Source organism: Cotesia typhae, unplaced genomic scaffold, assembly GCF_013202065.1.
Source record: "Cotesia typhae breed Kobodo isofemale line unplaced genomic scaffold, CoteBio_Ctyphae contig_65, whole genome shotgun sequence".
NCBI lineage: Eukaryota > Metazoa > Arthropoda > Insecta > Hymenoptera > Braconidae > Cotesia > Cotesia typhae.
Window position 1 is genome coordinate 3,345,968 of NW_027423762.1, and position 15,563 is coordinate 3,361,530.

Consider the following 15,563-nt stretch of genomic DNA (forward strand, 5'->3'; position numbering starts at 1 on the left):
AAAAAAAAAAATTGCAACAGTAAAATTGTTTCTTTGAACGAACTCTAAAATGAGTAATATTGAGGCTATTTCTATTTCTAAGAAGTGAAAATCAAAATTTTCAAAATTTAAAAATCCATGTTGAGTTTAAAAAGAATCGGTTAGAAATTGTAAACGCGGTGACAAGCCCAGTCATATCGTACATCGATACTGCCATTCTAATACGTCGTATCCCACATTTAGAAATTTTTACTACAGATGATAAAAACAATTCATTTTTAACATTGATTAAACAGGATTCAACGGATGAAAATGATAATTTAAAAATAGTTATTAAATTATTTGATCTTTAAATTTTTAATATCTATTGTTGTGATTCTATTTTTCAAAAAAACTCAATATATCAAATTTTGTAAGATGCGACGTATTAGAATTGCAGTATCGATATATATTACGGTGTGCCAAAATTCAATTTCCGTGAGGAACCTTGTAAAAATGGAATTTTAAGTTCTGCTTTTAACAGTAGCTTTACTTGGGCATTTCCTGAGATATTTTGGGGGGAAAGAATTTATTTGATTTTCACAGAATTTTTAATAGGAGCTTTGTTTGGGAATTTCCACTGAAATTTCAAAATTCGGCAGGAACTACCCAAACAAAAAAAGCTCCTGTTAAAAGAGGAACTCAAAATTCTAATTTTAAAAGATTCCCACACCCTAACATTCATATATAACTTTTTGAACGTACGATATTTCCTGACTCAGGACGAGTGAAATAGTTAGATTTTTATGAAATCTACTAAAAAAGTGGTATATTTTATTTATCTTCTTTATAAAAGCCGTTTTTTTTATCTTCTCATTTTTTTATAGAAGGTTTATTTGCATAAATTGAGTTTATTTTTAAGTAATTTTTATCAAATTATTTTATGTTAATCAGACAATGAAAGCAATTTGTGTTGATGACAGTTATTTGTACCTTCTATGTCATACTATTATAATATAAATTAACTACCAGAAAAATTGTTTGAAAAAATTAGACAAATATAAAAATTAGGTTCAAATTTTAACAATCTAAATTTACATTTTAATTTTTTTTTTTTGCAATTAAATATTTGCATTAGCATTTTTTATTTTATCAATCCTTCGCCCTTTAACTCTATTATTAAAATTTTAAATTGAAAATTTTTTAAACGAATTAAATAATTACACTATGAAAAAAATGAATCCAAGTTCTTTTTAAATAAATAAATAATTCATACTTCATCATGCATTTGTCTCGATAAATCTTCCAACTGCTGTCGAGCGTTTTCGAGACTCTTTCTTTCTACATGATCGTGAGGTGTATGAGCCAGCACTTCGTGTAAAGTAATAATGTATCGTGGAATCTAAAAAAGAATAATTTCAAGTATTTAAATTACGGACAAAGCAAAAAAATTAATATATATATATATATATATACTTTAAAAATACTTTAATATAATTACCTGGCTCATTGGATAGGTAAGAAAAGTTTCTAGAGATCGACCACGACAGGTTGACTTATTTTCCAACCGGGTCAATAGTGCAGCAAATGACGGTGACGATTGTTTGCATTCTGTTAAAACTTGCAAGCTGTAATGATGATTGCGGACATACTCTTGATAAATTGAAAGCATTGGGAGTAGCATGTCAAATAAATCACCTGTTGATATGTTAAATATTTTTATCAATAATATATAATATACATGGTAAAAAATTACATGAATAGTGATGTAAAATTAAAATATTTAAATGATATATTTACAAAGAAAAACTGTTAAATTTATTGATATGAAAATGGAAAAATTACATTATTAAATCTATATATAGGAGAATCTATCACCCGTGCAAAAAAAATTCTGATTCAAAATGAATTTAAGATTGAAATTCATATTTTGACACAAAGATGAATTAGTTTTGAGAAAAATCCAAATTTGAAATTGATTTGTAAATAGAAATTAATAAGACTTAAGAATATTTTATAGATAAAATTTATCCTAAATATTCTCAAGTCTTTATCAATATTCTAAAACAGGATCGAAATTTCTACAGGCTTGCTAATTTCAATTTACAAATCAATTTCAAATTTAGATTGATCTCAAAACTAATTCATATTTGTGTCAAAATATGAATGTCAATCAAATTCGTTTTGAATCAATCTAAATTTGAAATATATATATGTATACGAGACTTTCTATAGATATAGTCACTCATCACGATATCTCTGGAACTATAAGACCTAGAGACTTTAAATTTGGCAGGAATATTCCTTTCACCGAGTAGAGGTCAGCTAAGAACCGATTCTACGAAATTCCACCCACAAGGGGGTTGCGGGGGCGTTAACAATGAAAAATTCCCGTTTTCAAACTATAGTTCCTATCGACTTCAAATTTGGTAGGAATCTTCTGTAAGAGACGTAGAAATAATCTATCAATGAATTTTACGATATCTCACCCCACAGAGGGTTGCGGGGGTAGGTATTAACAATGAAAATTTTTAATTTCCAAGCTGTAGCTCCTATAGACTCCAAATTTAATAGGAGTCGTCTACATGTGATACAAAAATGATCTAAGAACTGATTTTACACCGAATCACTTCCAATAAAGATCGCGGGTGTGGATGTTAACAATAAAAAATCTTAATTTTTTAAATATAGCTTCAAAAAGCTGCAAATTTGGTAAGGATCTTTTATTTGTCATGTAGAGATCATTTCAATACGGATTTCAATAAATTCTACTTCCGATTGGATGGAATGTGGAACCTGTGCAAGTCAAAATAATACTCCAAATGAATTTCAAGTCTAGATCTAAAACTACAATTCTATTAAGTGCCCAGCGGAGCGGGGACTAGTAATACTAATAGCTAGTAATGTTATATTTATGAAGAAAAGCTGTTTAATTTACAGGCATAATTATGTAAAAATTACACATTTAATAAATAATAATATAATAACAAAAAAAAATAACGTGATTGTAACAATTTCTTTTTAATAGTTTCGGCCCGCTGCGCTAAACAAAATTGACGCTTCCAGCCTTCGTCGAACAAAAAAATAGTAAACACTTGAAAAATAAACGCCAAAAGAGCAAATAGTTAAGGTCATGTCTGTTAATACTGAGAAATTAATCAATGAGTAGAAATTTGCGGAAATAATTTATACTGCTCTCAATATTGTGAGGTGATAAAATGCCTAAGGGAGGTAGTTATATAATTAGAATTAAGTAATAACCTTATTAACTATACATGATTAAGATACTACTAGTAAAGGTATAATATACATATGAGGCAAATACCTACCAAGTACAAGGGTCGGCCAGTTTTCCATACGTGACGTAAGTCCTTTGAGAAATATCTGGTGAAGGAATAATATTGTCTCGCTGTTTAAAAAAATACTATTTACATCCTCGTGACTGCATAGTGGTTTCTTTGAACTGGCGGCCATTTTAAAGGGCCTTAAAAAACAACTGACGAGCACCTCCATCTGATCTGTATATTCTTCTTCAGCTTCTACCATTTGGAATACCAAACTATAAAATGAATAATTCATAGTTAGTAAATAAAGTATTATAAAATTTGATTATTAAAAGTATTTTAATATGGATTAAGTTATATTTATTTTGAAAGTGGATAGAAAAATTGATCCTTACTATTTGAAGAATTAAAAAAGTTTGTAATTGTTTAGTTTTACATTATTTTTTTAAAATAATGTTAAATATTTTTTTTCTTACAATTTAATTAAAAAAAAAAAGACTAAATTAAGGGGCACACCTAGTGTAACGGCCTAAAAAAAACGTGATTTTTGGGAATTTTTATTAAAAAAAATACTTTATCAATTATTTTAAAATTTTAAGAATATATTTATACATGTTTTAAGAATACATAATGAAATTTTTGTAGAAAAAAATTAAATATTTTTTAAGTTATCGTCGATCTCTAACGGCGCGAAAAAAAAGGTCCTTCACTGCTGCAGTGATTCCGGCCTTCTCCGTGGATGAAATCTAAAAAAATATCTCGTTAAACTAGATAATATTGTCTGTACAATGACCTACGATAAAAAAAAATCAAAAATTGACAATATGGCGGCGTTTTAAAAAAATAGTCGAATTTTACCTAAAATTTTGGTCGTTTGTGGCCTGCGAAAATTCGATTTTTGATCAGATCAAAAATCGATAGGTCATTGTACGGAGAACTATATATAGAACATGTAAAAAAATTCGATAGTGATCGGATCATTTGTTTTTGAGTAATCACTGCAGCAAATTCGGAAAATGCTGTTTCGAGAAAAACGCGTTTAAAGATAAAATGATCGTTTCCACTGTTATAAGTGGTTTAAAATCATATTTACAGCTAATCTGCTATTCCAGGGCCATATAATACACCTTCCTCTTCTTCGAAAAGGGCTTGTTCAGCTGAAGAAGCTTTTCTTCGAGATGATCGACCTTCTTTTGAAGAAGCCCTTTGGCGATAATCAGCGATTCGTATTCTCGTGTCGTCCTTAAGAGCCGCAAAATCTCTTGCTGCAGGTCCAACTATCACTCCCATTACATTGAATATCTTCAAAATTGACGAATAACCGTCATTAAATATTGCAGTTGCAAAATTATTTGACAATTCAATAGTTTTGAAGCCATTATGAAGATGCGTGGGTGAAAAGTGCCAAAGTAAACCGTTGTAGCTTTCATTGTTGTTTTGAGTATTGTTAATTTCTTATTAATGTTCTTTACACTTCGGCAACGTGTTCCCATTATTTTTTCACATGTAGATAGCATTCCAATTTAGCAACAGGAATATCATAAGGATTCAAATCTATAAGTCCTTTGTGGGTAGCGCTATCACCATCACCAATATAGCGGGTATATTTTACACCATATTTACTAATGGAACGACCAAACATGTCTTTTACACTATCCACTTCCATTTTTGAGGCAGATCCTTTATGATTGGCATCACATTCTTCATCGTGTAATGATAGCCATTCCTCATAATCTTCAGGTTCGCTATCTTTTTTTTTCTTCCAAAAACACAACTCTGACAATATGTAGATTTTACGCATGAATCAAGAATTTTCTTGCTGTATTTTCCTGCCAGCGTAACTACTCCAAAACGGGAAGTATGGCCACGTTTTTTCCAGGTACCATCGCCGCTAACAGTCAAATTTGTCTCCGAATTTTCTTTCTTTAATGTAAGCTCTTTTTCTTCATTTATAGCTTGCTGCATACTGAGCTTACAAACAGTTTCGGCTGCAATCTGTAAATTCGTAAAACATCCCGCAAAAGTTTGGTCGTAAAATTTGCATGCTAAATCCATTAATCCACAGAAAAGATTTATCCCATTTATTCCGATGCCCAATAGACGCATCACAGCAACAATACGTTTATTTATTTCAAATGCGTTATTAATCATTGGTCCAGAATTAATATACGAATTGCCACATTCACAAATAATAGCAATTTTGAACCCTAGGCCTCTTGAACTTGCTTGATTGAAAGTAACTTTTTTTTGACAGGTTTTACACACCACTAAATTACTAATTGCACTAAAAACTGATAAAAATTGCAAAATACAATATCCATGAGATGGGTCAATCACAACATTATTGTCATTATTTTGTAATAGCTTTTCTGCGGACGTTCTGGTATTCGCAGTAGATTGCTCAAATGTAAATCTATTTCCGGTAAACTTGCGTTTTTTCGCAATTGATCGATGCTTAGGAACATTGTGAGTTTCTTTTTTATTTGAATATGAAGATTGATCACTCATTTTCAAGAAAATAGCACGTGTAAAATTATGATGCGCTCGATACAACGATCACAATGAGACTAAATGTGTCTGGCTCCGAAAATAATTTACGTGGCAGTAAACGAAAAATTTCTAGAAATTTGTAGAAATTATTATAATGATATATTTTTGTATACCTGAGAGCCAACAATAGAAACTGGAATCGTGTTATAGGGGCTGGAAGAGACAGTAGACTCTGAACAATACTTCAGGTACGTCTCGCAGCTAATGACACTCTAGCTGCCGAGCGGCTGCTCTTTAAAATGTTATAACTCAAAAACTATTTGATATATCGATTTGAAATTTTAATATGTTATTTTTAAAGGTGTAATCTACCGAAATATGAAAAAAAAAAAAAATCGACTTTTTCGAAATTTCACACTAGGTGTGCCCCTTAAAGCAAATAAATTTTAAAATGCCAATTTTTTTATTTTTTCTCAAAAAAAACCAAGTAGCCGTGGAACTAATTTATTACTGAATATTTGATAGTTTAATGATTTGACCCTTGAATGCAATTAATAAAATTTACTAATAAAAACGATAAAAAATAGATGCATTCTCAGTAACTTGTAAATAATAGATAGCTTTAATACAGATAAGCAATAATAAAAATTTTAGAAGTCTTAACAGCCGATCTCCTCTTTTATCTCATCGCACTCACTGTTAGAAACAGTACTTTTCTTGTTGCATTTATTATTATAAATCTATTGCAGTTTTATGTTTTTCTTTCAAACAAATGAAAATTTCGAAAACAATGCTCTACTACGAAATAGATAATTAAAAAATCTATTACGTAGCAGAGCGTTTTTTTCAAAATTCTTCTTTGTCTAGGAGAGAAATATGAAGTTGCTGTTCTAATTACTTTTTGGAAAAATTTTTAAATGAACTATTATAAAGCTTCCGCAATAGTTAGCTCATGTGTTATTTTTTAGAAATTTCATACGGTTTGATTAAAAACTTTATTTAAGATGTAATTAGAAAAACAAAATTTCAGAAAATACATCTACCCTTAATTAGTAGACTCGCAGCTAATTATAAGTCTGTTAACTGATTATTTTTCTAAAAGAACTATAAAATTATTAATTTTGATTAAAATATTACAGGAAGAAAAAAAAATTATATATGATCTGATAAACATTTTTTTTCAAAATTGAGAGAATTTATCATCTTCCAGTAAATATTATTATTACCAATTTTCAACTGAACATATTTATAGATGATATCGATCTTACTGGAATATTAAAGTACTTTAAACTTTCAACCCTCAGGACATTCTTGTTTTACCATAGGCTGGTTATTTTAGAGTGTGTTTAACATATCACAACTCAGTTTATGATTTTAAAGATTAACTACAATTTGTTATTTGAAAATGTTCATCGCTTCTTAATTTAAACGTTCAACCATGAAGAAAATTATAGGTAACTCAATTTTCTTGAAAGAAATTTATAAAAAACCAAACGTCCAGGATGTTATGTGGAAAATTATATAAAACTAGGCTTCTAGGTTCTTACATAAAAAAATGTTAAAATAAACTGTTGGAGTTTGAATTTTTTTTTTGGTCTTATCCACGCAGTAGATTACAAAAAAATTAATGAATAAATTAATTAAAGAGATAGAAAATACCTATTTCTTTTACGCATGCTTTCAGCATGGGGACTTTTGATGTACTGTTCAACAATCTGCTTCCATCTACGCCGACAAAGCCATCCGCGAAAAAAACTTTGAACTTTTTTAATCTTCTCCATATCTACAATACTGGCAATGTTTGGCGAGGTTCCAGTACCAGAATTGCCGCGTTTCATTCCATTAACAGTGATGAAATGTCGCCTACGATGATGCCTCTGGTTTTTCGTTTTGACACCCTATTAATAATATTAATTAAATTTCAAAGTTGTGCATCCGTATATTTAATTTAATAATAAACGTAAGAGGTGTATCATAATTTAGTGTAGTATAATTAATTAAATTATCGTATATCTTCTTTCTCAAGAGTTTTTTTTTTTTTTTTGTAACATGGCTAGATCTTTTTTAATTTTTTACGAAACTTAAAAATTAAAGTTTCGCTCTATTGGCAAAAAATTGAATAAAAATTTTCGTGGAAAAAAAAAACTCAAAGACACCGATTGATTTTGACGTAACGAACGAAGCGGGTGTATTAACTCGCGAATGCCGAAAGACATTATTATTAATTTCATACATAAATAAACGTAATCAACATAATATTTTGCACAATATCGAGATTAAAAAATGAATGTTCATACCATTAAAAATGTCTTAAAAACTTCCGAAAAGACACTTTTAAGACGGTTTTTTTTTATATGGAGAATTACTCCGAAATTCTAACTTAAAAATTCCTTATGAGGCTTAAAGAACTGCGTCAAATCCAGCGAACCGCGTGAAAATCATTTTTATTCTTTCAAAAGTTATTGCAATTTGAAAATTCAAAAAATCGTGTTTTATCAAACTTCTATCAGTCTTTTAAGCTCAAAGAGCCCAAAGTCATAGAAAAGCTACCTCTTTAAGCTCAGAGAGCTCAAAATAACACATTAATTAAATTTTTGATCTCGAAAAGCTCAAAAACGTCATCAGTACAATTTAAAGCGCCTAGGTATGGAATAAGCGGGAAATTTTTCCTAATTTTTTTTTTTTTAATTATTCGTTTTTTATGTACTTTTCAGAAAAAAAAATTATCAAAAAAAGATAAGATAGAAATTTTATCCAAAAACATGAAAGCCAAAATTTTTTTCAACTTTTAAAGGCAAAAAAGCTATCGAAATCTTTTTTTTTTCTTTCACGATATTTTTTATCATAATGCATCGTAAAAACAAGCAAAATCAAAAAAAAATTTTTTCACTTAAATAGTTATTATGGCCCAAAATGGAGTTGACTTCACTTATAAATAATTACCAAAACTTTTTCTCCAATCAACTTGGGAATGTGAGACAAGTAAAAATTTGGTTAGAAAACACTTAAGAAATTTTTTTCGGCCTACGCATTTTTGACTTAAAAAAAAAAAAAAAAACCTTTTTAAGCCAAAAGGACGAATATGAAAAAATGGTCAAAATAGCTTCTAAGAACCTCAAACCGTCGAGATATAATTATACTTACACTAGTAGTCGTAGGAGAAGGAGGCAATTTTGTAGATGGGGAAGAGATTTTTTTAGCATTACTCGTATTCTTTTCACCGACATTCAAAGTACTGATTTTGCCACTGCTACCATCATCATTGTCATCTTCTTCGTCTTCGTCGTTATAGTATTCGTCATCATCTTCATCATCATCGTCATCATTGTTGTTATTGTCATTTGGTATGATCGTAAACTTGGAATTCGACTGCAGCTCGCGTTTCAGGATACACAACTGTGAATCAATGGAAAAAATTTTTTATTACTTATATTATTCTTCAACTAGAATATTTAATATTGGTAAGAATGAATTTGGTATCACCGATCACACAATAAATAAATTCCTACCTCGGATCGTAATTTTTTAATTTCGAACGTCAGTTCTTCGCATTGTTGCGTATATTGCCATTTAGCCGTTTTTTCACTCTCAACGATTTGTAGTAGATGTAGATGCTTCTGTTCAAGCTCTTCCTTTTGTAATAGGAGCTTATTGAAACTTTATACGTTCGAACATCCATTGACGTTATGAAATTTTTACATGTAAAACAGAACCACAAATAATATTCGTTATACGATATTATTATTCAGGAAATTTAATATCTGGGAGAAATTATGGACCAACATGCTTTTAATTTTGAAACAGGAAGATCAACATTTTAAATTTAAACATTTTTTACTTACAGCATATGTAAATACTAAATTTTTTCATATTTATATTTCAGTACTGTTGCGGAATTACACATTTGTAATTGCCGCAATTTGCTGAGAGTGACCGAGGTGCTGCTACAAACGCGCCCTCAGGTGCTCAACATAAACTCAAACCCGGTTGCGCAGTAAATCTCCAAAACACGTGCAAGTAACCAAGTGGTGATATATATTGGTGCATCAAATTCAACATCAAGTGCAACCAGGATCATCAATCAACCCAACTCAATCAAGAAGACCTTTCTCAAGCTCAATATCAACATCGCAAACTCAGATATTGATTTATTCAATATTCAATGTACTCTGTGATCACACCAGATCCAACCTATACTCATGTTACTATCTCACTCTTACTCATTACCACATGGCGTCTCCATGCTGACACATACACACTCATACCGTCTTATAACATCATTGCAAAACAGCCACCTTTGACTCTCGCCTAGCAACACATCACCAAAATATATTGTCATGACTTCAAGTCTATTATTAGACCACTACTCATCATCTTATGCCCCATTATGTGGGAAATGCCGCATTGCGGGTGTTGCTTGGTGGGGTCAGTCGTGACTGTTATATATACACTTACACAGGCTCTAAGGGCCAGATACTGTTCAGATCTTCAAAGATTGTCACCAAATACTCATACTCATCGAGATCAAACTGAGGTGGCCTCTCAGTTCACTCATCAAACTCATCAGAGATCGTTAGAAATCATCAAGTGATTCAACTCAGTGCAATCAATATTAATTAATAACTGTGAAGTGCATTTATTAATACGAATCTACAGATTCAAGAACTCAACATGTGTAAACATAAAACTCATAATCATCCACGCTCTTTGAATTGTCGCGTCATAATTTCATTCCTTGTTTTGTGACGCCTTTCATGAACTCATCTTTGTTACAACCATTACAATCTACATATGCTCATAATTACTTATTCTATAATAAGCCCACTCATATTCAGTAATGTTACTAGTCAACCATTACTGTCTCACTCTATTTAGTACATTCTGTGGTCAACAATTTGTGTTCTGTCTCGCATCTCGAGACCCACGCAATCAATCAAGCTCTATAGTTTTAAGGCTCATTCGCTCACACTGTGAAGGTTAATCGTATTGTTAATTGATTAATAATCCAGTGACTCTAATTTATACAGCTCATCCAATTAATCATTACTGTGAACTCTACAGATTCATGCTCAAGCTCTCACTACACTTACATTCACTCACTCTATTAATCATTGCATTCAGTCAATCTAATCTATACGCTCATACTATGACTATTAATTAAGTGTAATTAATTAATCGTCTGTTGAACCTAATTCTACAACATTACTCATATTTATCGCTCATAATTGCTAGTGTTAATTATATTGTACATTAATTAACAGTTCAATTGAAGATCAATTTTCTGCAACTCATACTCAGTACAATTAACATACATTAATTAATACAACTCAATTAACTCAACTCGCTCGTACTCATAACTCAGCATAGCAATTCAATGCTATAATAATTGTTCAAGTGCTCATAGTGATCATAGTTTATTTAATGCTCAACTTTGTAATCTAAGAATGACTGTGATTTGTTTATAATATATGACTATAACCACGAATTGTGTCTCCTCCATCTTTTAACACCTAGTCCCGGCAAATAAATATTTAATGTTAAGACTATTATCTTACAAGTACACAGTAAAAAATTTTGCGTTATTGCATCAAAAAAATTTGTAATAAATATTTAACACTTTTTTGATTGAATTTAAGAGAATAAGTGTTAACTTTACACATAAAAGTGTTAAATATTTAAGATAAAAATTTTTGACGCAAAATTTTTACTGTGTTAAATTTTATTCTATTGATGCACATAGTTGTCCGTGTTTACTCTTTAAAGACCTCCAGTAGAAAGCTTACGAATATTAGAAAATTGACACTATCGGAAAATCTCTTTGCATAAAATTCCAACTTTGAACATCGAAATTGAATCAATTAATTAACTAATTTTAATGTATAAAATACTAAAACCAATACTAAAGAAATTATACCGTAAAATTTTATTATTCTGTTTCAAACAAAAATTTTTCGCTTAAAGTATAGTTCCAGCATGAAACCAATTTTCGACAAATTCCTAAAATTTCATAATTTTTGACCGTTTAGATCGCGAGATATTTAAACACAAAGTTCGCAATTTTGAATCATGTCCTTAACAAGACGTTCAAAATTTGCAAGTAGACCAAAAAAATTAAGAAAACACTTAATTTGCAAGAAAATAACTTAAAGAGAAAATATACATTACAAACAAAAATATAAGAACGATTTAACATTCCTATAGGAATTTAGAATTGATTGCTATAAGCTTGGACAGTTTGGAGAAAAACGTTTTTATATTTTACTAACTTCGACTTATATAGTTTCACTTTTAAAATTCGAGTTATAGCGAATAAATATCCCTCATCAATACTGGAAGAGAAGCGATACTAAGTTCGAGTTACAGAGTCTAAATAATTCGAGATATCGCGTATTTAATTATGTATATAAAAATAAGGTTTAACCTTTTGGTAGCAATAAAAAATGAAAAAATTGACTCAATTTTTTTTTCTTAATATGATTTTATTCTTCAGGCCAATCATGGATAAAAATAAATTCAATCGCCAAAAATGAAGTTTCGTAAATATTTTTCGTTTTTAAAAGTTCTAAAAATTAAATTTCGAACGGATTCAAAAAAAATAAATTTGCAAATACATAAATTTTTTATTTTTTTAGATTTTCATCAAACTAATTTCTTTCTTTAATCTGGTAAAGAGTATACCATGTCAAAAATAAAGAACGTCGTGAATATCTCGATTGTCCAATTTTTAATCGATAAAAAAGTAGATCCCCCACTTTTACATAATTATCAAAAATTTTTTTCTATACTCCAAAATTTATTCTTTCTTTCTAAATAGAGAAAACAATCATAATTAATCTATAAAAATTTTTTTTTATGCACCGATTCAATAAATTTTTAGATTCAGTTTTAGAGGATGAGAAATTCAGTAATAATCAGTGCATTGTAGTAAAAGTAAATGTTATTAATAATCAACAAGAATTAATTCTCTCATAGTATCATTAATAAGTGAAACATAAATATTAATGTATACTGATATAAATCAAATGCAGTATAAAAATGATAATATGGAAATTACCACAATAAATGGATTAAATAAATCAGTGTTGTATCGGTTGACAATGTTTCTAAATTAAACAATTGTAATTTTGGAATTCAAATTTTTTTATTTATTTTATTATTAAATTATGTAAATTATCTTGATCATTATTAATTATTCATTTAAATAGCATGTTTCTGTCAACCTGCACATGTATCTACACACCAGATAAATAATGAAAACAAACCTGGCATCTCTGATAGCGTCGATCCACATTTTGCAATCTGATTCCGTGGAAGCTTTCAATTCATACTGCCGTTGATTCTCTCGTCGGTATGATATAGCGAAACAAAACTAATGAAAGAAAAATTTTTTTTTTAATTTGGAAAATCCAAAAGTGCATGCCTCATAGTCTCATATTTTACAATCAAATTGATTAAAATAAAATACAAAAAAAAGAAAACTCTACTATGGTTTAGTGGCGTAATAATTCTAAGGTCAGGAAAAAAAAATACTATAATAAAATTTATGTACAAATACACTTTCGTATCTTAGTTTTTTATAAATAATAATTGAATGACAGTGAGTTAAACGGTCATATTAATTGAAAAAGTCCTTAGTAAGGTACTTTAGATAATAAAAAAATAATTATTTCGGTAAGATTATTTTTTCGAGCAATTTTCCTGCTATATATACGGATCTATAAACACAGACACACGGACGTCCAGGAAAGATTATTTCTAATGTTATTATTTACTATATTAAACAAAATAATTGCTATTGAAATATATTTTATGTACCTGAAAGATTATTTGACTTGATATAATTTGACTGGAGAACAAAATTCTTGGCTAACAATTTTTCTTGAAGTTCTATTCTTGGTGGAAGTAATTTTTTCTTAATTCAAATTATCGTAAATATTTGATACAATAAATTTTTATTTTTGATCAAAATTATTAGATACTTTAGGGAAGTAACGCCACCTACTTCAGCTAAGAAAAAAATTTTCTTACCTTGAGAAAATTTTTCTCTTGAATATTTGATACCCATTTTATACTATTTTAGCGTGCAATTTTACATATTGAATGAAAAAAAATAATTCAATATTATTTGATCTTCCAATTTGACATGTTAATTAATAAAATATTAATGAAAATTTACTATCGAGATATTTAATTTTTTGGAGCAAGAGGGAAATTTTCTCAAGGCAAGAAAATTTATTTCTATCAAGAACAAAATTTTTTGGAGCAAGAGGCTAAATTTTCTCAAAACAAAAAAATTTTCCTGACTTAAATAAATTTTCTTGGATCAAGATACGTATTTCTTAAAGCAAGAAAATTAATTTTGTTGAAATAAGTGAATTTTCTTGTGTCAAAGAAAAAATTCTTTTCGCTCAAGAAAATAGTTAGAAAAAAAATATTTTCTCGACTCAAGTGAACCTTTTTTTCTGTGTATTATCCTGTAAGTGCGATATAAGTAAAAAAAATCAATTTCAGTTTCGAGAAAACTGCTTTTTTTGACATGTCGAGAGTAAAACATTACCTCAACGCTTCGCTTATGAGGCGTGCAAAAGTCACACATATTTTAAGAAAAAGAGAGCTTATCGAAAACAATACCTTTCTTTCCGATTCTTTCCCAGTGTTAGTCGTCGTCGCAGCAATAATCCGATCACAATGACAACCTTCGAGCATAATGACACCACTTGGACGTGAGAAAGCCTCATTATCATAATAAAATAATAAATTCTAAAACGGAACCATTCAATAAGAGAATATTCTTTACAAAATATTTTTTTTTATTTATTTTTTTACCTGATAGAGAACAAACCAACGAAGTTGCCATTTCGTTAAATCAGCAGTACGTTTATGTAAATAACCAGCCAATGAATGATCATAATGAGCTCTCTCTGACAGCATTAATACTTGCGAATCATTTATTCTTACTATATTAAACAATAAAATATTATTTATAAATTTTTTTCCCTCGAAACAGTAATAATAAATAATTACCTGATTTTTGCATCTTCGGACTCAACATCTTGATTTTTTTTTACAATTTATTATTTACATAATATTTTATAGTTTTATTTAATGACAAGAACATTAGAAAAATAATTATTTAAACTCATTAGCGCAATAAATATTTTACTGTAAAAATAAAATAATTCTGAAAAAAAATTTTTTGAATTTAACAAGAAAATCAAGGAGTGATTTTAAAAAATAAATTTTAATTTTTTTAAAAACTTTTTAAAAATTCCAACGCACTGCGAATTATCCTGCTCTACATTCACTTATTTTTGTAACCTCGTCCTCTATAAGCTAATGACTTGGAAATAAAAAAAAAAAAAAAAACAAGTATTGAAAGAAGTTATTAAAAATTTAATTATAATCTCGGTAATTAAATGTTTAATAGTAAAAAAAAAAATTTAAGTTGAAAAAAATTGATTTTTTATTAATGTTATTAAAAATTGAAAAGTGAAAGTTCAAAAGAAGGAAGAATAAAATAATTCAAGGGTAAATGAAGTAGAGAGAAATTAAATAGAATAGTTGTTTAATAATAATAGAATGTACATTGTAGATATAAACACAGAAAACTTTTAATTATTAATGATAATAATAATAATAATAATAATAATAATAATAATAATAGTAATGATAATTGATAATAAGAACTACCAGATATGTATACAACTAATTAAACGGTAGTACTAAGTGCTAAGCACTATTGGCCAGGGATGTGCACTAGCCAATAACTATGTACAAATTTTCAGCTCTGGCACAGCTTCCCTGCGATGGTACAGAAGCTCAAAACGCAGA

The 15,563-nt window shown here is 28.9% G+C and overlaps 1 protein-coding gene across 1 annotated transcript in view; it reads right to left on the reverse strand.

Annotated features, from left to right (window-relative positions):
- Positions 1–15,067, reverse strand: part of LOC141532557 (ras-specific guanine nucleotide-releasing factor 2) — a 32,553-nt gene extending 17,486 nt beyond the window's left edge. The window contains exons 1-11 of the mRNA XM_074250952.1: positions 15,012–15,067; positions 14,757–14,913; positions 14,559–14,689; positions 14,364–14,492; positions 12,995–13,101; positions 9,242–9,389; positions 8,877–9,128; positions 7,392–7,630; positions 3,288–3,517; positions 1,460–1,656; positions 1,235–1,360 (exon numbers count right to left, since the gene is read on the reverse strand). Coding sequence (XP_074107053.1) covers positions 1,235–1,360; positions 1,460–1,656; positions 3,288–3,517; positions 7,392–7,630; positions 8,877–9,128; positions 9,242–9,389; positions 12,995–13,101; positions 14,364–14,492; positions 14,559–14,689; positions 14,757–14,784 — 1,587 coding nt within the window. The 5' untranslated portion in view covers positions 14,785–14,913; positions 15,012–15,067. The remainder of the gene's footprint in view (positions 1–1,234; positions 1,361–1,459; positions 1,657–3,287; positions 3,518–7,391; positions 7,631–8,876; positions 9,129–9,241; positions 9,390–12,994; positions 13,102–14,363; positions 14,493–14,558; positions 14,690–14,756; positions 14,914–15,011) is intronic.
- Positions 15,068–15,563: the final 496 nt, after the last annotated feature.